The sequence below is a fragment of the Ascaphus truei genome, chromosome 1 (genome assembly GCF_040206685.1).
Source record: "Ascaphus truei isolate aAscTru1 chromosome 1, aAscTru1.hap1, whole genome shotgun sequence".
NCBI lineage: Eukaryota > Metazoa > Chordata > Amphibia > Anura > Ascaphidae > Ascaphus > Ascaphus truei.
Window position 1 is genome coordinate 87,460,634 of NC_134483.1, and position 25,000 is coordinate 87,485,633.

Consider the following 25,000-nt stretch of genomic DNA (forward strand, 5'->3'; position numbering starts at 1 on the left):
TTGATAAGGCTTCTTTATTAAGCCTTAAAATCATACTGTACAGCACACAAAACAAAATAGCTTCTCTGCAGCATACAAACCAAAATAGCTTCTCTTCAGCAGACAAAAACAAAATAGCTCCTCTTCAGCATAGAAAACAAGGCAGCTTCTCTTTAGCATGCAGGACACAGACAGTTCATCACACATGTACTTTGAAAAACAGACCTTATAGCAATAATCTCTTCAGTATTTCAGTCCTGTCTCCTGACCAGCTAGCTTGCATGTGTTAACAGCCTGGGGTTTTAAAACACCTTGATTATGCAGCTGGGGTCAGACTATTTAAGCAGCCCTTCTTAATTGAAACTTAACCTCGTCACTGCTGCACTGCAAGCCTAAACATAGGTTTGCCAGGTATATGGCTGGTGACGTTCATTCACCCTGTCACATTCCTCCCCTGTTAGTGTGTGGCTGGGGCCATGCATGGCTGAAGCCCGACCATCCACCCCTTCTCTAGAAAAGAAGTCAGCATTTGCATTTTCTTTTCCAGGCCTGTGCTGAATCTCAAATGAGAAGGGTTGGAGGGCCATATACCACCTGGTCAATCTAGCATTGGAGTCCTTCATACTATTTAACCACTTCAATGGAGCATGGTCCGTAACCAGAGTAAAATGGACTCCTGCCAGGTAATGCCTCAAAGCCTCGATTGCCCACTTTACTGTGAGGCACTCCTTCTCAATCACTGAGTAGTTTTTTCCCTCGGGAACAATTTCCTACTCTGAAAAAGGATCGGATGTTCCACTCCCTCTACACTACCCCTAGCCCTATCTCTGATGCATCGGTTTGCACTACAAAAGGCCTGTTGAAGTCTGGGCGTCTAAGGACGGGACCCTCTGATAGACACCTTTTTATGTCCTCAAACGCTCTCTGACATTCCCTTGACCATACCACTTGTGTAGGGGCACACTTTTTAGTGAGGTCCGTTATGGGGCTGCAACTTCCGAGTAGTTGGGGATGAACCGCCGATAGTACCCTGCTAAACCCAGCAGAGAGCGTACCTGCGTTTTTGTTTGGGGGGTCGGAAATTCTTTCAGGGCAACTACCTTGTTGGCTAGGTGTCCTTAATTTTCCACCTCCCACTGCATACCCTAAGTATTTGGTTTCCACCTTACCTAAAGCACATTTCTTAGGGTTGGCTGTGAGCCCTGCCTCTCTTAGAGATTTGAGGACCGCTTTCAGCCTATTTAGATGGGCCCGCCAGTGTTTACTATAAATGACAATGTCATCTAGGTAGGCTGCGGCATAAGCCCTTTGGGGTCTCAGCACTTTATCCATGAGTCTCTGAAATGTGGCTGGGGCTCCATGCAATCCAAATGGCATTGTCACAAACTGGTATAAACCCATGGGAGTGGCAAAGGCAGTTTGCACTTGGACTTTTCCTCTAAACGTATTTGCCACTATCCTTTTGTTAAGTACAGCGTGGATATATATTCCGCGTTACCAAGGGCGTCAATTAACTCGTCCACCCTTGGCATCGGATATGCGTCAAACTTGGATACCGCATTGACCTTTCGGAAGTCCAAACAAAATCTTACCTTCCCATCGGGTTTAGGGACCATAACTAGTGGACTACACCACTCACTGCATGATTCCTCAATCACTCCTAAGTGTAACATTTCTTGTACCTCGTTCTCTACCAGGGCCCTACGACTTTCAGGCAAATTATAAGGACGGGAACGTACTTTTACCCCAGTTGCTGTCTCTATCACATGTGAAATTAAATTAGTTTGCTCCTGCAAATCAGAAAAAACATCATGGAATTGTGTAGTTATTTCTAACAAGTCCCTTTTTTGTTCAGAGGACAACTGTCTACCCATTGGGATTTTATCGTCACCCACAATGTTCTCCCGTTGGGGCTGAGGACCCAAGTCTGTTTCCTCCTCCACCGGGTGGATGAATAGAGACTGCTGCATCTTCCAGGGTTTCAGCAAGTTCACGTGGTAAATTTGTTTACCCTTCCTGGACCCTGGTTGAGCGATCTCGTAATCCACATCACCCGTGCGGCGGAGTACTTTGAATGGGCCCTGCCATTTGGCTAGGCACTTGCTCTCAAAACTGGGTAACAACAACATCACTTGATCTCCTGGGTGAAACACTCTCATACGAGCATTTTGATTGTAATGTCTCTCCTGACTGTCCTAAGATTCTCCCTAGCAAAATGCCCGACCACATCTAGGCGCTTCCTATGGTCCAATACATATGTAAGGGTATTCTGAGAAGGGGACCGCTGTTCCTCCCAGGACTCCTTTAGGAGGTCTAGGATACCCCGGGGTTGGCGGCCATACAGCAGTTCAAATGGAGAGAATCCCGTGGAGGCCTGGAGAACTTCCCGCACTTCAAACGTCAGAAAAGGGAGAAGTTCATCCCAGGCTCTCTTCTCTGAATCTACAAATTTCCTCAGCATCCCTTTTAGAGTTCGGTTAAATCTTTCCACCAATCCGTCAGTCTGTGGATGGTAGACCGATGTCCGAACAGACTTGACCTCTAGTAATTTTAAGACATCCTGCATCAGTTTAGCCATAAAATTTGTACCTTGGTCAGTCAACATAACCTGGGGAAGTCCAACCCGTGAGAACAGCTCCAATAACTTGTTGGCTACTTGCTTCGCCATTGCTGTTCTCAGGGGGAACGCCTCAGGATATCTTTTTGCATAATCAACTATTACAAGAATAAACCTGTGTCCTTTCGCAGAAGGTTGTAGAGGTCCTCCCAAGTCTACCCCAATCCTCTCAAAGGGAACTGACACCAAGGGTAGAGGAAACAAAGGGGCTGGATTTTGTCCCTTCGGACTAGTTAGCTGGCACTCCGGACATGCCGCACATAACTTAGCAATATCACTACGCATCCCTGGCCAATAGAATCGGGACGAAATACGGTCCAATGTTTTATCCCTGCCCAGGTGACCACACCAAAGGACAGTATGGGCTAGAGTGAACACAGATTTAACAAACGCCTTGGGAACCAATATCTGTCTGGTGACCTCCCCTGTTTGTGTTTGTCAATTCACCCTATACAGGATATCATTTGATAATTCAAAATGGGGGAATACTATCACCCCCTGTGCATTCAATATCTGCTCATCAATTTTTACCACCCTATCATACTGCCTACCAAGGACTGGGTCTTCCCTTTGCCTCTTGCGAAAATCAGGGAGGTATAGGTCTAGTAAATTTCCAGGGCCCATATCCCCCTCCCTCTGGCCATCCCCAGCCATCACTTGTGACTTCTGGCTACTAGAATGGTCACCTTGAGATCCAGATTTCTGCAACCAGTCCTGTTTGTCAGAGCGTCTTTGCTTCCGAGTCTTTGGAACCCGGTGTCTACTGGGAAAAAGGTTTGCCGAGAAGGGGAACAGTTTGCCAGGGTTCTTCTAAGCCATAGGATAAGGCTCCTCGTGAGAGACTGGAGCCATTAGGTCCGAAAAGAAAGGCCAGTCCCGGCCGAGCACAATGGGGGAGGGAACCAAGGAGTGACTCCTACTTCAAGGTAGGCCTCCTGACCTTTTACCTGTAGCCGGATTTTGGCCGTCGGATACCGTTTTACATCGCCGTGTATACTTTTAAGACTCCATGGAGAGTCAAAAGAACACACGTTAGGCTGTAACAGTTCCTGGAAGACCAGAGTTTTTCCAGAGCCCGAATCTACAAGGGCCTGGACGTTTTTTCCCCCAACCTGGGCTGGAAGTAGCATGGGCTTGTAATTCTCTACAGTGAAGGCCGAGGCGACGGTCCTGCTGAAGGAACAATCCATCTGTGGACAGTCCACATTCCGGTGGCCTTGTTCTCCGCAGGCGGAAAATGGAGAGGGTTCCCCCGCAGGAGGGAGCCGTGGATAGCGCTCCGCTGGACCGGATACTGGAGACCAGGCATCTGGTGGGTCCTGTGGGCGACGTCCTCGGAAGTTCCTCTCATTTGGCAACAAACTGACATCAGGAAGGGGATGAGGGTCTCGGCGGTGCCCGGCATTTTGACTTCTTCCTTGTTGGATGTACTACTCCTTTCGTGGCACTTGGCGGTTGCGCATGGAGGGGCCGTAGTTTCCCCGTTGTTCCAATCTCCCTCTTTGGGTCTCCGCAAGTGCTGGTGAAGTTGGATCCGTCGGGTCCAGGGCACTCGCCTTATCCTCGGCCCCAAGGAAGTTCTCAACGAGTCGGACCGCCAAAGCTAGGGTTTCAGCAGCATGGCGTTTTTACCACGAGCGTGTTCCAAAACCACTTGCTCAAGAATTGCCTCCTTAGTGCGCTCCTCGGGTTTTATCCAGCGAGTACACAAGTCCAATAATCGCTGAGCGAAGACCCGGGGTCTCATCTTAGCGGTGTACTTCAAGTTCCGGAACTGCTGCCGGTAGGTCTCTGGGGTCAGACCTAAGCGATCCAGTATGGCGGCTTTTACTTGTTGGTAGTCCATTGCCTGATCTGCTGGAAGGCCCTGATATGAGGCCTGGGCTTCTCCTATGAGGAGCGGGGCCAAAGCAGTTGCCCAGCGATCTGCAGCCCAGCCCTGAGCTTCGGCAACCCTTTCAAATGTCAGTAGAAAAGCCTCTGGATCCTTGTTCGGAGCCATTTTCCTCAGGAGGACCGGGGGTTTGTTCGCAAGTTCTGGACTGGCAGACCCCTGGAATTGGGACAGCAGCTTGGCCATCCGCTCATCCTGTGCTGCCTGCCGCTGGGTTAGGAGCTGGGTTTGCTGCTGCAATAGTAGTTGGGCCTGCTCCTGCATTAACAGTCCCTGCTGCCTGGTCTGCTCGCACAGAAACTTTAAAAATTCTTCAATTTTTCTCATTTTTGTGTGTGTGTGGCCCTTCAACTGCAGGAGCCTCTCAAAATCCCGGCACTTCTGACACCATATGTTGCAGGGTACATGCAACCACACACGCAGGTTCTCTTGATAAGGCTTCTTTATTGAGCCTTAAAAACATACAGCACTCAAAACAAAATAGCTTCTCTTCAGCTGACAAAAACAAAATAGCTTCTCTTCAGCATAGAAAACAAGGCAGCTTCTCTTCAGCATGCAGGACACAGACAGTTCATAACACATGTACTTTGAAAACAGACCTTATAGCAGTAATCTCTTCAGTATTTCAGTCAGACCCAAGCCTCCGCCATGGGGAGCCTGGGGTGGTATAATTATCACCTCGTGCAGCGCCTCCACCTGCGAGGGATCCCGGCATAGTGGGAGAAGCGCCTCACAGGAACCAATAGTAATAGTAAACACACACAGTATATAATAACAACCTTTACTGACAGCACATATAACATAACACCACCTCCCAGTATAATGAACACCCCGACCAGTACCACCAGTGAGTGTCCCAAAGTACATCGGGTGCTAGGCACCAATACCTTGATGTCCCTTTCCCAGTGTCCAGCCCACCAAAAAGTGTAGGGAGTAGCGTTATCCTGTGAACTGTTGGTGCTCTTGTTGAGGTACCGGCCGACTTAGAAATGAGGATCCGTCTGATCCAGCATCCTGGCCCTCTGTGATGGCGTTTGCCTCTGCATTGGGTGGATTCCGGTAGAGGGTCTCATCTTTAAGAGTCTTTGATAGCACCGCGGTGGTTTGGTCCCAGACCACAGACCGCGATCACCGCAAGGCATCTTCACTGTGTCCCTGACACTACAGTAAAATGGTATAAAAAAAAAAAACCTTATCAAACGTGGTGCTCTGTATACTAAGGTGAAGTGAGTAAATACAACAGTGAATTGTAATATCAACTTAATAAAAAATATTAGTGATACTCATACAAACACATATAGCGAATGCCGCTGTAACCCGGTGTAGGACTGCTCTCTCAGTCCTCGTGACAAGTGGAAAGGTGTGGATCATCAGGAAGCGCAAACATGTGAAAACAAAAAACAAATACTGATGGTGCAGTATAGTAGTGATAATGGCATGGGTGATATATTAGCAGGTCTATATGCAGAATACTCACAAACGTGAGGTGATAATGGACACGTAAAGGTATCTTTGGGTGGTGTGCTGCAAACAGTGCAATCAGAATAGCAATCTGGCACCCACCAAATGGATCACTCCAATGGACATGGTCAAAGGTTTAAAAAAGCATTCAGATCTCACGCAGTGGATCTCTGCAACCGGTTCAGTGGTGTCTCTGCTATCCCTCTGTGCTAGCGTGAGTGTAACGGATGCGTCTCACCGAAGACTGGAAGTGACGACATCCGCTTCCAGAGGTTCCGGTTGATGCAACGACGTCACTCTACGCGTTTCACCTTCTCGGTTTCTTCAGGGATGTCGTCACTTCCGGTCTTCGGTGAGACGCATCCGTGACACGCACGCCAGCACAGAGGGATAGCAGAGACACCACTCAACCGGTTGCAGAGATCCACTGCGTGAGATCTGAATGCTTTTTTAAACCTTTGACCATGTCCATTGGAGTGATCCATTTGGTGGGTGCCAGATTGCCATTCTGATTGCACTGTTTGCAGCACACCACCCAAAGATACCTTTACGTGTCCATTATCACCTCACGTTTGTGAGTATTCTGCACATAGACCTGCTAATATATCACCCACGCCATTATCACTACTATACTGCACCATCAGTATTTGTTTTTTGTTTTCACATGTTTGCGCTTCCTGATGATCCACACCTTTCCACTACAGTAAAATGGGGAAGCTTCCCTATCTAAGGGACTTTCACTGCAGCAGCCACAAACTACACGTGAGTGGGGCCTATTTGGGACTATGGGGATTCTCTGGCCTAGTCTGAGTGCCACTGACACTCAGACCCTCCCTTCTCCTTGTCTGTCCTGGCTCCAACTCCTTAATTCACTCCCTCACTGACTACTTGACTAACTGCCTTAAGGGCTCGTTCAGGGTGCCTGCTTTGGCATATGGAGGGCGCGCGTCCGCGAGTGCGCGCGTTGCTGGTGTAGGAGACGTCCGATCATCCCCTGCCGACAGCCTGGGCGTTCTGTCGTTCAGTGGGCGTGTCTTTGACGTCACATCCTAATCCTCCCGGCCAGAGACAGAGAGCAGGGATGAGGTGTTGCAGCCTTGAAATCATTCTGAAGAATGATTTCATTGGCTGCCTTGGTCCCTGTGACGCTGCTTCAGCTGCAGTAAACAAAATTTTCGTTTACTGAAGCTGTCGTCAGCGGCAACTCCTGGCTTCGGAGGCAGGGCAGTAGCTACCCTGACAACAAGTATTCAATTTGAATACTTTGTTGCTCACGGCAGCACGCACGGCAGCACGCCCGCCCGCCGAAGCCAGCACCTTGAACGAGGCCTAACTGTCTCACTGCCCTGTCAGCTCGAGCTCCCCTTACCACAAATGTAGCAGCCCTATTGGTTGCTTGTGTTCCACCTGTCTGCAGCCCCTGAGGCTGCTGGGGGTTGTAGTCCCCAACGGATCTATTCCCCTAATTGCCGGCACTCCTGCGCAAGCTCTCTAATGGCTGCCGCAACTACTGGCACATCTCTGCGCATGCGCTGTCTCACGCACGCGCGGCTACACTCAAGATGGCGTCGCTCTGTCAGCCGCGGGACTCCGGTGACACCGTCGCCTTGTCTATCAGGCCGCAGCTCCTGCACATCTCATGGGGGTGTGCACACCCCATCTCCCACGCGCCGCTGCAACCTCTCCACCCCACTCCACATGAGGTAGGGGGAACCGGAGGAAAGCTGAGGGGGAGCCTATAAGGAGACATGGCCACATTTATATGCTCATTTAGGGATCTGGGCAGTCCTTGACAAACTGCACTTTTAGATTCTTGCTGTAAGATTTTTTCTTTTTCTTGAACGCAACATTTTTTTAACCCCTTGAGCACCACTCTCACTTACTTGACCAGCTCACAACTCACAAGAGGCTTATTTACAGGGGGTGTAAGAAGAATACAGCAGGTGGCAGTAGCTGATCTGGAGAGGGGCTGCCAGAGGCTCAGGCACAGAAGGAAGTCAGCTCTTTAACTCACCCCGCTCTGTGTGACTGCATTTCCTGCAGCAGAGAGCACGGGGGAGACAAGGTCAGTGGGATCTGCTTCTCTGTAGAAACTTTCCAGGATCCTGTAACCTGTTTTTTGCGAGAATCTGATAAATAAATATCTCGTTTAGTGGCTTGTGTGTTGGGCCTGGGCGGATATCTTTTTCATTACAGCTGGTAAGCCAACAGTATAAAGCAGTAGCCTGGCTCTTACGTTATGTTCCTATATTCTTTAGCATTCTCTTGATCCAAATATATATTTTAATAAGAACTCAATGAATAAGTGTTGAAGAAGGAAAATAGACAGTTGTAAGTACTTTGGTTGTTTTCAGAAATAAGATGCAATTTAATAAGATTTATAATGTAAAATCTTATTTTGCTGAAGTTTAATAGATAATAGCAGACAGAATAAAGGTGGAACATATACTGATTTGTCTTCAGGACCAGATCCTGCATCTCTGGTTTAGTCTATCATCTTATAGTAGATTTCTGAGTGCTTTAAAATCACTTGACCTGGTATGTAGCACAATGATTGATATCCTGCACTGATGGATTTGCACGTTGTTTGTAAAATGGGTTAAGAAACAAAGCTGAGGCTCTATTTAGCGTTATATGTTGCACTCAAAATGGCTGCCTAAACCCACTGGTCTCGTGGTCGTCCAATAAACCGCGCTGTCACCGGCGGGATGACGTTACTGTTTCCTATTGGCTGACCAGGGGCAGTCTTTGAAAAGCCAGGAAGGAACAACGCCAACGAAACTGGTCAGTCAGTATCTCGGGAGCCGGCATGTCAGCGGCGCTAAAATTAGCGCAGTTCAGATCCTGAGACCCCCGGATGTGTCAATACTGTAAAAATAACAATATAATTAAGGCGAGATATCCACTTTAACACCGCTGCTGGTAGAGGGGCCATACATCATTATTTTGCAGCGCAGAGGTTATAACCCATTTATATAAACTTCAATTAGTTTTGTTGTCCCTAATCGGTTTGGGGTTACACGGAGGCATGAGAAGGTGGAGCAGTTATTCCCCGTACTGCTTCTTACTGGTAATACCCTCCTACAGTAACAATGCAGAAGCTTGCTACTTTCCCGTCTCCAGGGAAATCATGCTGCATTTTGCATTAACAAAAAATTAATGACATATTGGTAATATCTCTAATATGGGTGCATTGACTTTTCAAATGTTTAATAATGTTTTGATGATGGATGTGCCCCCTCCCCATCTGAAAGTGTCATTTGTGCATTTTTATTTCTGTTGGTATTTTTTAGTTTCATGTTGATGAAAATGTAAAGCTTGAAATGCGCAGTAGTTTTCCTGTGGGCTAGTTTTATATAAATACACGTAACTAGGAGTTAGCTATGCTATAAGGAATGTAAATAAATCTCGCAGCTCAGTATCACAATAGCAGAATTGGCAGCATATGACAGAACTGCTGTAACATGCAGTCTCTTCTATTTTATGTTCCTGTTATGCCAATCTGTTTATGATCCAGGGCAGACATCTTTGATCAGGGCTTTAAAAAAAAAAAAAAATAAAAAAAAAGTTTGGTCAGCAGTGACAAATTAGCAATCCAGTCACCTGGCTGCAATAGTTACATGGTGAGGAGGCATTTCCAATGTAAAGCCACTGGCAGGCAGCTAAATGAGTGAACTTATAACACTGAAATGTACAAATACGTGGGATGTGGAAGTCTGTTATAGTAATTAATTTGACATTTTAGCTGCTGTGTTTCACACTGGTGTAAACTTTTACACACACACACCCCTCTTTTTGGGTGCTAGGATACCCATGTACATGGCGAGGCATATTTATTTATTTATAAAATATTTTACCAGGAAGTAATACATTGAGAGTTATCTCTCGTTTTCAAGTATGTCCTGGGCGTACACAGGTGTGATTATAATGGAAATGGTGGCTGTGATCCAGTATCAGTGACTCTTATTCCATCTAGGTTACCAGAGACCTTTTTCAAAAACGACTGCAAAAAAAAAAAAAAACGGTCTAACTTCTCATTTTTCTTAGCTGCCTTTTAACTTTGGTAGGGTATATGTGGTCAGTTGCTTATATAATACACTCACACTCTGAACGTGAGCATTGCCATAGCAAGTATGAGAAAGTGAAACACATTTATGGATATCTTAAAGTGGAGATTATAAAACAGTTGGGTAGTTCAGTGTTGACTCAAATCCATCCAATTGTGGTGTTATGTTCTTATCCATCTGTTTCAACTATTGTTAGCATTGAATATGAATCCATTTTAGTAACAATGTACTGCAGCCTCAGAGCAGTTGTCATCCCTATGTTTCTTCTCATCTGCAGCCTTTCATGCCTGGGAAACTAACCATGGGCTCGGAGACACCATGATACGGCACAGCAAGCTGCAGAAGCAAGTGTTGAATCTGTATAAACAGTTTTTACGTGCTGGAAAGGCAAAACCTGGGTTTTTGCCCCGAATCCAAGATGAATTTCGGAAGAATGCAAAGATTCCTAAAATGGACGTCATGCACATAGAATATCTTCTTCGGCGTGGCCAGAGGCAGCTGGAGCAGTTAAAAGACATTAATACAAAACAATTGGGAGCCTTCATCAAAACCTCACACGTCTAAGAACAATAAAGGATACAGTGTGAAGAATGTTTCCAATTTTTCAAACCATCTGTATGTTCATATCAAATGTAAATTATTTTCAGGTTTGTAAACTATTGCGTGAATGTAATGTACACAATGTATAAGAATATATTTTTTCATAGTGTGCACAGTTACATAGTAGATGAGGTTGAAAAAAGACATGTCCATCAAGGTTAACCCAAGGGTGTGTAAACTTTGTCCGCTGCACCCCCCTGCCTGTCAGCCCCTGTGCTGGCCCCCCCATACCAAAAATCTGGCGTCAAATCATGTGCGGGGTGACCTGCGGCATCATTTGACACGTGATGTCACATGGCCCCGCGGCATCTTTGGCGATGTGTCGGCGTGGCATCAAATGACAAGGTAGGATATACTGCAGAGGCCTCATGCGATCTCCTGGCACTTAATTTCAATGCCGTGGGGAAGAGCGCATGGCCTCTGCAGCAGCCATGCCCCCGACAGGTTAACCTATGCTAAATGTAGACAACAGATATAGAACTTAAACCCTAAATTTGTATTTTGACTCAGTGAAATATCATCCAGTGTTGTCTCATAAGGAGGGAGGGGGTTGGGAGAAGAGGGGGAATAAATTCTTGACTCCAATAATGGCATCAGATTTCTCCCTGGATCCACATCCTTCCCATGTTTACTTATTTCCTATATCCCTGTATGGCTTGTGTGTAGTCAGAGCTCTACTGTAGGTAATCAAATGTCTTATTAAAGCAAAATTGATGCAACATTTAATTTTGTGACTCTGAAGGGCCTATTCATTAAACTGCAGTAAAATAGGGCAACATATTAATGGTGGTGTTACTAATGAAATCTGTAGTTTACATCTTATTCAACAAGAATTATATATGCAAAAACATTGCAACTTACTCTTTTGCGCACACGAGAATTTGTAATATCTCATTCCCACATTCAGGGCTAGAGCAGTCACTACTACTTACGCCCGAAATATGTTTAAAGGGTTTAGCTAGGCAATTGCTTAAAAAACCCAACTGAAAACATCAGATATGAATTTTGCCTGTCTTTGGCTTACATCAAATTGAAATGTTATAATGGCAAGTTAATCTTGGTGTATTTTAATTTTTTTTTTTTTTTTACATAGTCACCCTTAGATTGTGAGCTCTTCAGGACAAGATGTCGCTGCTTTTATCATTTACTTGCTACGCCTATTCCTGTTTATACTTTTATTTTCCCTGTGCTGTAATTTTGTAAAACAAAATATATAAATAAAATTCTACAAACCTACTTGGCTTGAATGTATTTTGAATACAGGCATCCTAGGTTATCCAACGGAATCTGTTCTGGAAGTAGTGTTGGATAGTGAAACTGTTGTAACGTGAGTCCCATGTTAATCAGTGGCGGTGAGCGTTGGATATGCCATTCGTTGCAAAGTGAAACGTTGGATAGCGAGGTCTACTTGTATTTCTGATCTCATTATTTGACAGTATCCTTCAGCCACCTTTTAATGTTTTTTTAAATATCTTTTTCCATTAATATGCACATTAATCACCGGCCTGCACAAAGTCTCTTATAAATATAGTGGGATTTGTTTTCAAGCAGTAGTAACCTTATTGCTCAGTCTATTCTTGCATTTTAATAAATAGGCCCAATTGTGTCAAGATATGTAGAAATTATTTCTCCAATTACACCCCATTTGCAGCAGCATGCAACTTGGGCAGTGTAAATAGGGAGTAGTTACATGCAGCACAGATTGACATATCAAGCAGTATTACCCTGCATTACATTTTTAACCCATCAGGTTGGCGTTTGTATAAATCGCTTTCTTCAGCAATCTGCACGAGATGTAAGAAACTTTAACACGCTTATTTAACCCCTTCAGTGCCCAAATGATGTACATCACCCCAAAGGCCCCACTGTACATCATTGCCCTCTGCTCCTTTTGTTAGGGGCCTGTATGCGATTGGTGCTACAGGTTGCGTACCACACTGAATGGGGAAGGCGTCCCCTCCCTGTCATATCTGGAGTGATGGCCGGTTGAGAAACCGCATCACGTAATCGCTGTGAAGAGGGGTCTCATGATGCAAGTGCCAAAGCATCCACAGCACAACCCTCTGGCACTGAAAGAGTTAAGACGCCGAAAATGGTGCACTGCTTCAAAACAGACTTTTCTGTGCATTAATGCCCAGTGAGACCCTGCCACAGACCTGCCAATGTCAGGCTCAGGAGGACTACATGAGCTCCCCAGTCTCAATGACACATCAGCCCGAGTTCTTGCACATAACCAACCAGGCCAGTCACTACAATATTACACCTGGGAAAAAGTCAACTGAGGATTTTCCATTTTAATAAATATATCTGCTTTTTTCAGTGTGGTTTTTTTTAATCTTACAGAATGAATGCTTTGAAATCAGAATATAAATTTTCTATGCAACAGACATTGACCATATTAATGCTAATATTGTTTAGCATTATTGTACTAGACCGTATTCTACTTGGTTCCTCTAGTCATTTATGGATCCAGATTTACACTTGCTTATAACGTTTTAACTTTAATGCAAGTAAATCTTGGCACATTAGAAGTACATGATTTTCTATATTGCTTCTAAAACCATGTTGCGTTTAATGTGTTTTAAATGCGAACAAAAAGGAATTTCTTATGGTTTACATGGATTATTGAATGGGGTGTAAAAATTGGCCACATAGGTAGTGAGAGGATGGATTAGATCTGAATTGGGAGATTTAATAGAAATCCTTTTTGGCCAAATCTTTTGTCCTACCTGAGAGAGATTGTGTTTCTACAAGTGTATATTGCCACGGCATTTAAAAAGACCAGAACAAATTAAATTTGAACACACGTTGAGTGAATTACAGCATTCATTACGTCATTTACCGAGTTACACAATTGAAATTCATATTAGCTACAGCAAATATATTGGTGTCGCTAGATTATCCTTGTAGCAAAGGCAGCCGTTTAATCAGAAGACATTTTAGTAAAATAAAAATCTAGGTTTTTAAATGAAGAAAAAAAATTCTTAGAGAATACAGCAGTGTTAAGTGGAACAATTAACCCTTGGACAAACCATTTAATTGTTGAGATAAAATGACCTGCTCACAATAAATGTCAAGTGTTTTTATTTTCCTAACATTGAAAAGTACAATTTGTCTGCTATGTTCATAACCAATGCATCACTGCTATTTAGAAGATCGTATTTTAACATTTAAAAAGAAATAGCACGCATTAGACATTTGCTTTTTAACAAAATATATTTTATTATGTGACTGGTCACATTGTGCAATTCCATCATTTTATAAACCAAACATTAAATGTCAATCTGCCCTATTGTAGTAGTGATAATGGCATGGGTGATATATTAGCAGGTCTATGTGCAGAATACTCACAAACGTGAGGTGATAATGGACACGTAAAGGTATCTTTGGGTGGTGTGCTGCAAACAGTGCAATCAGAATAGCAATCTGGCACCCACCAAATGGATCACTCCAATGGACATGGTCAAAGGTTTAAAAAAGCATTCAGATCTCACGCAGTGGATCTCTGCAACCGGTTCAGTGGTGTCTCTGCTATCCCTCTGTGCTAGCGTGAGTGTAACGGATGCGTCTCACCGAAGACTGGAAGTGACGACATCCGCTTCCAGAGGTTCCGGTTGATGCAACGACGTCACTCTACGCGTTTCACCTTCTCGGTTTCTTCAGGGATGTCGTCACTTCCGGTCTTCGGTGAGACGCATCCGTGACACGCACGCCAGCACAGAGGGATAGCAGAGACACCACTCAACCGGTTGCAGAGATCCACTGCGTGAGATCTGAATGCTTTTTTAAACCTTTGACCATGTCCATTGGAGTGATCCATTTGGTGGGTGCCAGATTGCCATTCTGATTGCACTGTTTGCAGCACACCACCCAAAGATACCTTTACGTGTCCATTATCACCTCACGTTTGTGAGTATTCTGCACATAGACCTGCTAATATATCACCCACGCCATTATCACTACTATACTGCACCATCAGTATTTGTTTTTTGTTTTCACATGTTTGCGCTTCCTGATGATCCACACCTTTCCACTACAGTAAAATGGGGAAGCTTCCCTATCTAAGGGACTTTCACTGCAGCAGCCACAAACTACACGTGAGTGGGGCCTATTTGGGACTATGGGGATTCTCTGGCCTAGTCTGAGTGCCACTGACACTCAGACCCTCCCTTCTCCTTGTCTGTCCTGGCTCCAACTCCTTAATTCACTCCCTCACTGACTACTTGACTAACTGCCTTAAGGGCTCGTTCAGGGTGCCTGCTTTGGCATATGGAGGGCGCGCGTCCGCGAGTGCGCGCGTTGCTGGTGTAGGAGACGTCCGATCATCCCCTGCCGACAGCCTGGGCGTTCTGTAGTTCAGTGGGCGTGTCTTTGACGTCACATCCTAATCCTCCCGGCCAGAGACAGAGAGCAGGGATGAGGTGTTGCAGACTTGAAATCATTCTGAAGAATGATTTCATTGGCTGCCTTGGTCCCTGTGACGCTGCTTCAGCTGCAGTAAACAAAATTTTCGTTTACTGAAGCTGTCGTCAGCGGCAACTCCTGGCTTCGGAGGCAGGGCAGTAGCTACCCTGACAACAAGTATTCAATTTGAATACTTTGTTGCTCACGGCAGCACGCACGTCAGCACGCCTGCCCGCCGAAGCCAGCACCTTGAACGAGGCCTAAGGGCTCGTTCAGGGAGGCAGCTGAGGACTCGGAGGGGGGGCGTGCGGGAGGCAGTGCTGGGAGTTTGCTGGCGACATGTGATTATCCCCCAGCTGCCTTTTCAGCGTTGGGGAGGGGGCGGGGCTACAGGCTGCAGGGTTAAAGTATCCAAGCTGCAGCCATGAAATCATTCTGAAGAATGATTTCATTGGCTGCCTTGGTCCCTGTGACGCGGCTTCAGCTCCAAGAAACGAAATTTTCGTTTACTGAGCTGTCGTCAGCGGCAACGCCTGGCTTCGGAGGCAGGGCAGTAGCTACCTTGAAAACAAGTATTCAAATTGAATACTTTGTTTCTCACTGCAGCAAGCACGTCAGCACGCCCTCCCTCCGAAGCCAGCACCCTGAACGAGGCCTAACTGTCTCACTGCCCTGTCAGCTCGAGCTCCCCTTACCACAAATGTAGCAGCCCTATTGGTTGCTTGTGTTCCACCTGTCTGCAGCCCCTGAGGCTGCTGGGGGTTGTAGTCCCCAACGGATCTATTCCCCTAATTGCCGGCACTCCTGCGCAAGCTCTCTAATGGCTGCCGCAACTACTGGCACATCTCTGCGCATGCGCTGTCTCACGCACGCGCGGCTACACTCAAGATGGCGTCGCTCTGTCAGCCGCGGGACTCCGGTGACACCGTCGCCTTGTCTATCAGGCCGCAGCTCCTGCACATCTCATGGGGGTGTGCACACCCCATCTCCCACGCGCCGCTGCAACCTCCCCACCCCACTCCACATGAGGTAGGGGGAACCGGAGGAAAGCTGAGGGGGAGCCTATAAGGAGACATGGCCACATTTATATGCTCATTTAGGGATCTGGGCAGTCCTTGACAAACTGCACTTTTAGATTCTTGCTGTATGATTTTTTCTTTTTCTTGAACGCAACATTTTTTTAACCCCTTGAGCACCACTCTCACTTACTTGACCAGCTCACAACTCACAAGAGGCTTATTTACAGGGGGTGTAAGAAGAATACAGCAGGTGGCAGTAGCTGATCTGGAGAGGGGCTGCCAGAGGCTCAGGCACAGAAGGAAGTCAGCTCTTTAACTCACCCCGCTCTGTGTGACTGCATTTCCTGCAGCAGAGAGCACGGGGGAGACAAGGTCAGTGGGATCTGCTTCTCTGTAGAAACTTTCCAGGATCCTGTAACCTGTTTTTTGCGAGAATCTGATAAATAAATATCTCGTTTAGTGGCTTGTGTGTTGGGCGGATATCTTTTTCATTACAGCTGGTAAGCCAACAGTATAAAGCAGTAGCCTGGCTCTTACGTTATGTTCCTATATTCTTTAGCATTCTCTTGATCCAAATATATATTTTAATAAGAACTCAATGAATAAGTGTTGAAGAAGGAAAATAGACAGTTGTAAGTACTTTGGTTGTTTTCAGAAATAAGATGCAATTTAATAAGATTTATAATGTAAAATCTTATTTTGCTTAAGTTTAATAGATAATAGCAGACAGAATAAAGGTGGAACATATACTGATTTGTCTTCAGGACCAGATCCTGCATCTCTGGTTTAGTCTATCATCTTATAGTAGATTTCTGAGTGCTTTAAAATCACTTGACCTGGGATATAACACAAGGATTGATATCCTGCACTGATGGATTTGCACTTTGTTTGTAAAATGGGTTAAGAAACAAAGCTGAGGCTCTATTTAGCGTTATATGTTGCACTTAAAATGGCTGCCTAAACCCACTGGTCTCGTGGTCGTCCAATAAACCGCGCTGTCACCGGCGGGATGACGTTACTGTTTCCTATTGGCTGACCAGGGGCCGTCTTTGAAAAGCCAGGAAGGAACAACGCCAACGAAACTGGTCAGTCAGTATCTCGGGAGCCGGCAGGTCAGCGGCGCTAAAATTAGCGCAGTTCAGATCCTGAGACCCCCGGATGTGTCAATACTGTAAAAATAACAATATAATTAAGGCGGGATATCCACTTTAACACCGCTGCTGGTAGAGGGGCCAGACATCATTATTTTGCAGCGCAGAGGTTATAACCCATTTATATAAACTTCAATTAGTTTTGTTGTCCCTAATCGGTTTGGGGTTACACGGAGGCATGAGAAGGTGGAGCAGTTATTCCCCGTACTGCTTCTTACTGGTAATACCCTCCTACAGTAACAATGCAGAAGCTTGCTACTTTCCCGTCTCCAGGGAAATCATGCTGCATTTTGCAATAACAAATTAATGACATATTGGTAATATCTCTAATATTTTTTTTTCCGAATTGTTTTATAATCTTATAATGGCAGATCTAGTGGAGATGTTAATGGTGATTATTATTATTAGATGTTTTTTTCTAATACCCGATTTTTATTTTATTTTTGAAGTGAAACTTCTTTAGCGGCACCTACCACATGAACATTTCCTTGACAGTGAGTTGCCTTGATGGTGACTGACGTCACTGCTGGAAGAAGAGGCCATCAGCGAGGTCAGTGTTGCCAACTCCCACCAGTCACTGGAGAAAAGGAACACCCCCCCCCCCCCCCCCCCCTCTCTTACAAAATCGTCTGTGCCCCAGCTCCTCCGAGATCTCCTCAGCGCAGCTCCACTGGGGGAGGAGAGAGGGGGGGCTGCTCCACCCCGGGGGACTCCGAAAGCAGTAACGGGGGGGGGGGGCGGGGGGTTGGAAGGAGAGTGCTGAGCTTTTGAAACGGAGTGTCAGATTAATACATTTTTCTTTAGTCTGAGCTTGAAATGCGCAGTAGTTTTCCTGTGGGCTAGTTTTATATACATACATGTAACTAGGAGTTATGCTATAAGAAATGTAAATAAATTTCGTAGCTCCGTATCGGATTAGCAGAATTAGCAGCATATGGCCGCGATTATACTCCTCGTCTTGTTGGGCGCTACAAGGATATACTTCCCAATCCCTATGAGAGCTCCCCTAGTGCGTGCTCGTGGCACACTATGTGACTTTTTAAAAAGCCTTCTTCCATTCATGAAAAGTATGGACCGCGTAACAAATTTACGCATATGCCAGAAAATGCAATCTGCCGTATTGAGGGTGGTCGAAGAATAATAATAAAGTGTTGACCACCATTGTTATTGTATTTTGTATTTCTGATTGTGTGTGTGTGTGTGTTAAATTACGTTTCTGTTTTGATATTACACGTTAATAAATCAATTATTTTTTCACAATGTCTGTTATTTTTATTCTTACCTGAAAATACTATATGAAAGCTGTTCAACAAATGAAATATTACCAATCAATGGTTAACTATAATATAATTTTATAAATTCAATAATAAAATACAAGGAAACAAGGTCAGATTTTATCCATTTATTACATATTATAGGCTAAAGCTGTTAAATTCTGGGCATTTTTTAAATCCCTGCTCTCTGGTTAAAATTCTAGGCATTATCCAATCAGTAATGGCCTGGAATTTTTGGCACCCTGCCAAGTTTTTCAGCCAATCAGCTCTCATTCAGTTTTCATTCACAAAGATTGAGATCAGCTCTAAGACAGGGGAGGTGATTGGACAGGAGGCAGCAGCAAGGCACTGACTCCTCCCCCACCCTGCCCGCAGAGAGCTCCTCACAGGAGAGTGAGGGGAAAGGTGTGTGTATCTGTTGTAGGTGTATAGGGGGCCAGCAGAGTGTTTTGTTGGTGTGTTCTGTGGGTGTAGAGGGGGCAGCAGAGTGTTTTCTTGGTGTGTGTGTGTGTCTGCTGTGTTTTTGTTTTGTGTGTAGAGGGGGGGCTGCAGTGTGTGTGTTTTGTGGGTGGAGGGGTGCAGAGATGCGTGTCTGTGTGCGCAGTGTGTGGTTTTGCAGTGGTGTAGAGGGGGGGGCTGCTGTGTGTTTTGTGGATGTAGAGGGGGGCAGCAGTCTGTTTTGTTGGTGTGTGTTTTGTGGGTGTAGAGGGGGCCTTCAGTGGGTGTAGAGGGTGGGGGAGGGCTGCAGAGTGTGGTGTGTGTGTGTGTGTCTGCAGTTTTGTGGGTTTATAGGGGGCTGCACTGTGTGGGTGTAGAGGGGGGCTGCTGTGTGTGTTTTGTGAGCGTAGAGGTTGGAGAAGGGCTGCAGTGTGTTTTGTGGGTGTAGGGGTGGGGTTTGCAGTGTGTGCGTGTGTGTGTACAATTTCCTTTTAATAAACTTGCAGTAAAAAGCATAAGACTGTGTAGACAATCATTCTGATAAAAATCAATGACTACAAAAGTGTATCTTTTTTTTTTTTTTTTTTTATTAATAAAAAAAAAAAGCCTACATTTAGCCTATAATAGTAATCTCCGTAGAACAGGGCATTACTGGCCAATAATGCCCTGTTTTTTGGGGATTATTACTTAATTAAAAATGTGATTGCAACGGCGCTTACTTATAACAATGTCCTAAAAAAGTGAAATATGTGTAACAATGTGTTTAAAAGCAAATGACAGAAATAATATCTATAAATTCAATTACAACGTGAACTGTGATCTATTAGTTAATCATGTGATAAATCCACCACCCAGTGTAAAAGGTGCTAATAGAAAAGCTACTCAAAACCCTTGTAAAGACTGTTCTCTTAGTCTTTTTGATTGCAGAATTCCTCAAAGATTCAGGGGAGCGCCAATGTTCACGTGATTATATGAAAAAGAAAAATAAAGGCAACATAGTGTGATGCAGTCTCAATTCTTTCTTTCTAGTGAAAAAGGTAATCCACTCACAATTTTCCTTTCAAAAATCAGGCATTACAGAGACACTCCTCTCTGTTTAGAGCAATGAACATGGATATCCACAGGTGTAGACCCCTTTCACTTTTTCTCCACCACCGCACGAATACCCAGAAATAATAAGAAATACCAAAATTGCGCAATAACGTCTTAAAATGTATTGGAGATCATCACAGATAAAACATATGGCTATGCACTCACATAAGGAATAATAGGTACAGTCATTGTACGAAATCCTGATAGGTAAAGCAATTCACCGGTACACAGTGTGTTTCTTCCCTCTGCTTCTCTGCTCCCATCAACGTCACATCCGGTTGACGCAGGGCTGTGGGCGAAAGTGCTATAAGGGGGATCTCCGGCTGCCAGGACTTCGCAACTGTGACTTGCACAGACTGGATGCTGAACACAGGATTCTACGCGTTTCGTCAGTACGACTTCTTCAGGAATCTTAATTAAAAATATCTCATAATATTTTGCCATGGGACAGCGCCATCGCCATTAAAATAATCTTTAAAGGAATTGCAAATGATTTTGGCCATGTTTGCAGGTGAATTATTTGCCCTACATCTGAGAAGCTGGGTATCAACTGGAGGCACACGAGCCCCTCCAGACATCATTACTGCCTTCCAAATCAATTACAATGTTATGTAGTACAGCCACACATGTTACAATTCACTTGGCATTTTGCACATTGGTTTCAATAGCTTTTAATTGTATTCGCCATTTTGCTATCCTAATGCCGAAGGCACCCTCCACACACCGTCTTGCTCTGGAAAGTCTATAATTAAATAGTTCTTCTTTGGTTAATCCTTGTCGGCTGTAGGCTTCATGGCAAACAACACTAGATGGCGCTCTGAATACTCAATACTCAAAATGTGCAAGTGAATACTAATAATATGTAAACAAAAGAACAAGTGAAAATAATAATAGCAGTGCAAAGTGAGGAACAATATACTGTAATCACGTGCAATGTAAAAGGTACAAAAAACCACTCAAACCCTTAGAGGACTGTTTCAGGGTCCACACGAACATAGGCAAAGAAGAACCAGGGGAGCGATGGTACCTTAAAAAGAAATAGACTACATAGTGCAATACTGTTTCAATATGACACAAGTGAAGCTCCCAAGTGTACACTTAATAAGCTGAAAAGTATCAGACTAAGGTATAAGGTCACAGACTGGAGCTGATAGGAGGAGGTGCAATCTCAAAAGAGAGAGACACACGGAGCCAATGGTAAAAAGTAACACGATTTATCCAAAATAATAAAAATGAAGGCTTACAAGATCCCAATGGGATAACAGCATAGAAGGTTGGTGATCACAAAATCACATCACGCCGTCGTTGCCGCTTCAAGCCGCCGTACTGCGTCTCTGCCAGGAGCTGATACGTCACTTCCGGTATTGCGGCCGATTGAAGATGACGTCACGGAGTTCCCAGCAGTCTCTCTCCCTCTCGATCGTATGGTCACGCTCTACGCGTTTCGCCGTTCTGAATGACTCCGTGTGTCTCTCTCTTTTGAGATTGCACCTCCTCCTATCAGCTCCAGTCTGTGACCTTATACCTTAGTCTGATACTGTTCAGCTTATTAAGTGTACACTTGGGAGCTTCACTTGTGTCATATTGAAACAGTATTGCACTATGTAGTCTATTTCTTTTTAAGGTGCCATCGCTCCCCTGGTCCTTCTTTGCCTATGTAGGGCTTCATGACCTACTGGATGTGACCAATGGATAGGCCATCTTCCGCTAACAGTACATGTGGCAACTTTTGGCTTGTTTTACTCAATGGCAACATTTGGTCCAAAGGTACCTGCAAAGTCTTGTCTTCTATTAGCTCAGGGATGCGAAAAGTGGGAAGTGCCCCCCCCCCCCCCTTAGGTTTACAGGGGCCCTGTGCACTTCCCGAAGGCATTTAAATTCATGCCGGGTGAGCTGCAGGGCCTCTGTAACTTCTTACCTTGGTTCAGAAGCTCCTGGTGACGCGTCGCCATGGCAACGCGGCGTCAGAACCAAGGGGCGCGAAGTGAGGAGGGACAGACGGCAGGGGCGTGCAGGGAAAAAAAAGATTGCGCTCCCCTGTATTAGCTGATAAAGTGACAAAGCTCTAAACACACCGCCATCGCTTTGCTTTCCAAATGCTCCTATATCAATTTACACTACATTTATATTTTGTGTTCGCAACAGCTAGCAAGACAATAGAATGGAAATCTTTCTACACTGGGAAATGGCATATGATCTTCATGGAATGCATTATAAATAACATCACAGGTCTCATACTCAATGTTTCCCATGGTTGTGCTACCCATCATAAAGGAAAAAGCCAAGCCACGAAATGGTGGTCCAGTTGACAGAAACCTGTAACAAAACAAATAAGTATATTAAAGAATTGCTTAATCAATATCGACTGCATTACATAGATTAAATAAATATATTTATATTTAGTGTTTTTACCTAGTAAAAAAAACAAAACAAAAAAAAGAAAAGCATTGAAATAGATGAAGTTAATTATGATTATATTAATTAGGATTTATTTATTTATTTATAAAATATTTTACCAGGAAGTAATACATTGAGAGTTACCTCTCGTTTTCAAGTATGTCCTGGGCACAGAGTAAAACAAAATAATACATGGTTACAAATACAGTTACATAAATGAACAAGGTATACATTATATACAAGACATTGCATGCACAGTTAAAGAAACTATATATCATGGGCGTATGAAACAGTTACAGACCAGATTAAAGTGTGAGACAGCCTTAGATTTGAAAGAACTTAAGCTGTGGTGGATATGAGAGTCTCTGGTAGGTTGTTCCAGTTTTGGGGTGCACGGAAGGAGAAGGAGGAACGTCCGGATACTTTGTTGAGTCTTGGGACCATGAATAGTCTTTTGGAGTCTGATCTCAGGTGATAGGTACTGCATGTGGTAAGGGTGAGGAGCTTGTTCAGGTAGCTGGGTAGCTTGCCCAGAAAGTATTTGAGGGTGAGACAGGAAAGGTGAACTTTGCGCCTAGACTCTAGTGATGACCAATCTAGTTCTTTGAGCATTTCGCAGTGATGTGTGTTGTAGTTGCATTGGAGAACAAAACGACAAATTGAATTGTAGAGGGTGTCAAGTTTGCTAAGGTGGGTTTGAGGAGCCGAGCCATATACTATGTCTCCATAGTCAATAATTGGCATTAGCATCTGCTGTGCGATACGCTTTCTGACCAGGAGACTTAGGGAGGATTTGTTCCTGTAAAGTACCCCTAGTTTGGCATAGGTCTTGGTTGTCAGGGTATCAATGTGCATCCCGAATGTTAAGTGGGAGTCAAACCATAAGCCCAGGTATTTAAAACTAGTGACAGGTGTTAGGGTGGTTTTAGCGTTGGTTCTAATCAGGAGCTCAGTCACTGGAAGCTTTACAAATTTAGTCTTGGTTATAGTGATTGTAATATATTCATAATGAATGATTATAATATATTCATTTTTTTATTGATAAATTTACATATAATTTCATAGGATTATACTATTACAGTAACAGGAATGAGAGACAGATAGGGTGCCCCCGCTTCAGCTTAATGTAAGTTGGGGGCGTTGCTCTTGGGTAGGTATTGAATCATGAGACGAGGTAGAGAAAATAAACCCAATGAGACGCACTATAGCCCCCAGTCTGAATGATTTATGTAGATACTGGGAAACAAAAGCCCCCTATTTGACAGCACTCGCTGTATATGATGATGTAATGATGAATTACTTAAAATGTAATATTTTATTAATCTCAATTAAAATAAGTGTCAAAACATTGAAACCAAAAACCAACTGACATTGGTGACAAAACACAAAAAACAGACAACAATACGTGATACTAAAACTGTATACTAGGGGGATAAGGGAAATCTAACTAATCTGCTGTATAGCAGACAATAAACTCACAAGTATATAGGAGTTAACCCCCTAGTGCAGCAATGATAGGAGTTAAAAAGCCTGTATAGTTAGAACAGGTAACATAGGACTGATCATGCACATGTATATACTTCAATGAAATACCGGGTATATAGCAGTTGAATGTTTACACAAAAGATAGTAAAGACCTGATGGTATCAAAAAATGGTCTAATTAGTCTGAAGTTAGTAAACCCCTGTAAGGAACATTAGTATGCCTAAGAAAGCTAATAGCTCAGAATATCAATATCAAAGATATGAATCGTAAATAGCAGGCACAAGAGCTCACAAAGTGTGATAACTGGCTCTGGGGCACGGATCTAGTCCGAATCCAGTTATAGCCCCCTAATATAATGTGCCATATAAGCACGCCAAATCTGAGGCAGCAGACAAATTGCAATGTGAAAACAAACAAACATGAAAGAGAGGGGGGGGGAGAGGTTTTGACAAATGCAGCAGTTGTAATCAGCTGCTGTGACAGAACAAACAGGGTGGAGTGATAATACACAAGCAAGTGAAACACCCTAAATGCAGCAAGGTTATATCTATAAAGCCAACATCATGGCTGAGAAAACACAGTAGTGCTGCAGTTGGTACAAAGACATCAGTAGATCATACAATGCCTTAGTTAAGTTTGTTCTCTAATGATTAAAAATGCAGGGTACCTTAGCAGAATAAACTGGATGGAGTGGTGAATACACACACACTTGAAACACCCTTTGTGCAGCCGCGTTGTATCTACAGAGCCAGCGTCATGGCTAAGAAAGCACAGTAATGCTGCAGCTGACACAAAACTGCTAATAGAGCATATTATACCAGTATTAAGCATGTACTCAACGAGAGAATGCTCAAGGTCCCCACTCACTGACAAAACCGGCACTTAGCAGTGCCTCTCACCCTCTAACCGGCATGTAAACGTCATGACGTCAGTCCTGTAGCCGCCTCCCACCTGACGCACGTTTCGCTGGGGCGCTTTTTCAAAGGTGGTTTTATAAGTAGCGTCATCTACAATCAGATGTGCGCAGATCGCTTGGACAAGGGCCGCAGTGTATGAGTATAATCGCTGTCTATGACAGAACTGCTGTAACATGCAGTCTCTTCTATATTATGTTGCAGTTAT

The 25,000-nt window shown here is 44.3% G+C and overlaps 1 protein-coding gene, 1 long non-coding RNA gene and 2 other non-coding genes across 6 annotated transcripts in view; all 4 read left to right on the top strand.

Annotated features, from left to right (window-relative positions):
* SDHAF1 (succinate dehydrogenase complex assembly factor 1) overlaps window positions 1–11,854 on the top strand; it is a 45,888-nt gene extending 34,034 nt beyond the window's left edge. The window contains exons 3-4 of one of the 2 annotated variants that reach the window (XM_075591143.1): window positions 10,296–10,650; window positions 11,712–11,854. In XM_075591143.1, the coding sequence (XP_075447258.1) occupies window positions 10,296–10,582 (287 nt within the window). In that variant the 3' untranslated portion in view covers window positions 10,583–10,650; window positions 11,712–11,854. Of the gene's footprint in view, window positions 1–10,295; window positions 10,666–11,711 lie in introns of both variants that reach the window. The other variant, XM_075591133.1, reaches the window with a different exon arrangement.
* On the top strand, window positions 8,973–9,104 carry LOC142473440 (small nucleolar RNA SNORA47). Its single transcript, XR_012790079.1, has one exon. It is a non-coding gene; the product is annotated as a small nucleolar RNA SNORA47 (small nucleolar RNA).
* Window positions 11,855–15,673: 3,819 nt separating the features above from the next.
* LOC142489776 (uncharacterized) overlaps window positions 15,674–25,000 on the top strand; it is a 24,279-nt gene continuing 14,952 nt past the window's right edge. Inside the window, exons 1-3 of one of the 2 annotated variants that reach the window (XR_012799939.1) lie at window positions 15,674–16,051; window positions 16,269–16,413; window positions 17,642–17,742. This is a non-coding gene — a long non-coding RNA (uncharacterized LOC142489776). Of the gene's footprint in view, window positions 16,052–16,181; window positions 16,414–17,641; window positions 17,743–25,000 lie in introns of those variants that run through there. The other variant, XR_012799938.1, reaches the window with a different exon arrangement.
* LOC142473425 (small nucleolar RNA SNORA47) lies at window positions 17,364–17,494 on the top strand. The gene has a single exon (XR_012790077.1). It is a non-coding gene; the product is annotated as a small nucleolar RNA SNORA47 (small nucleolar RNA).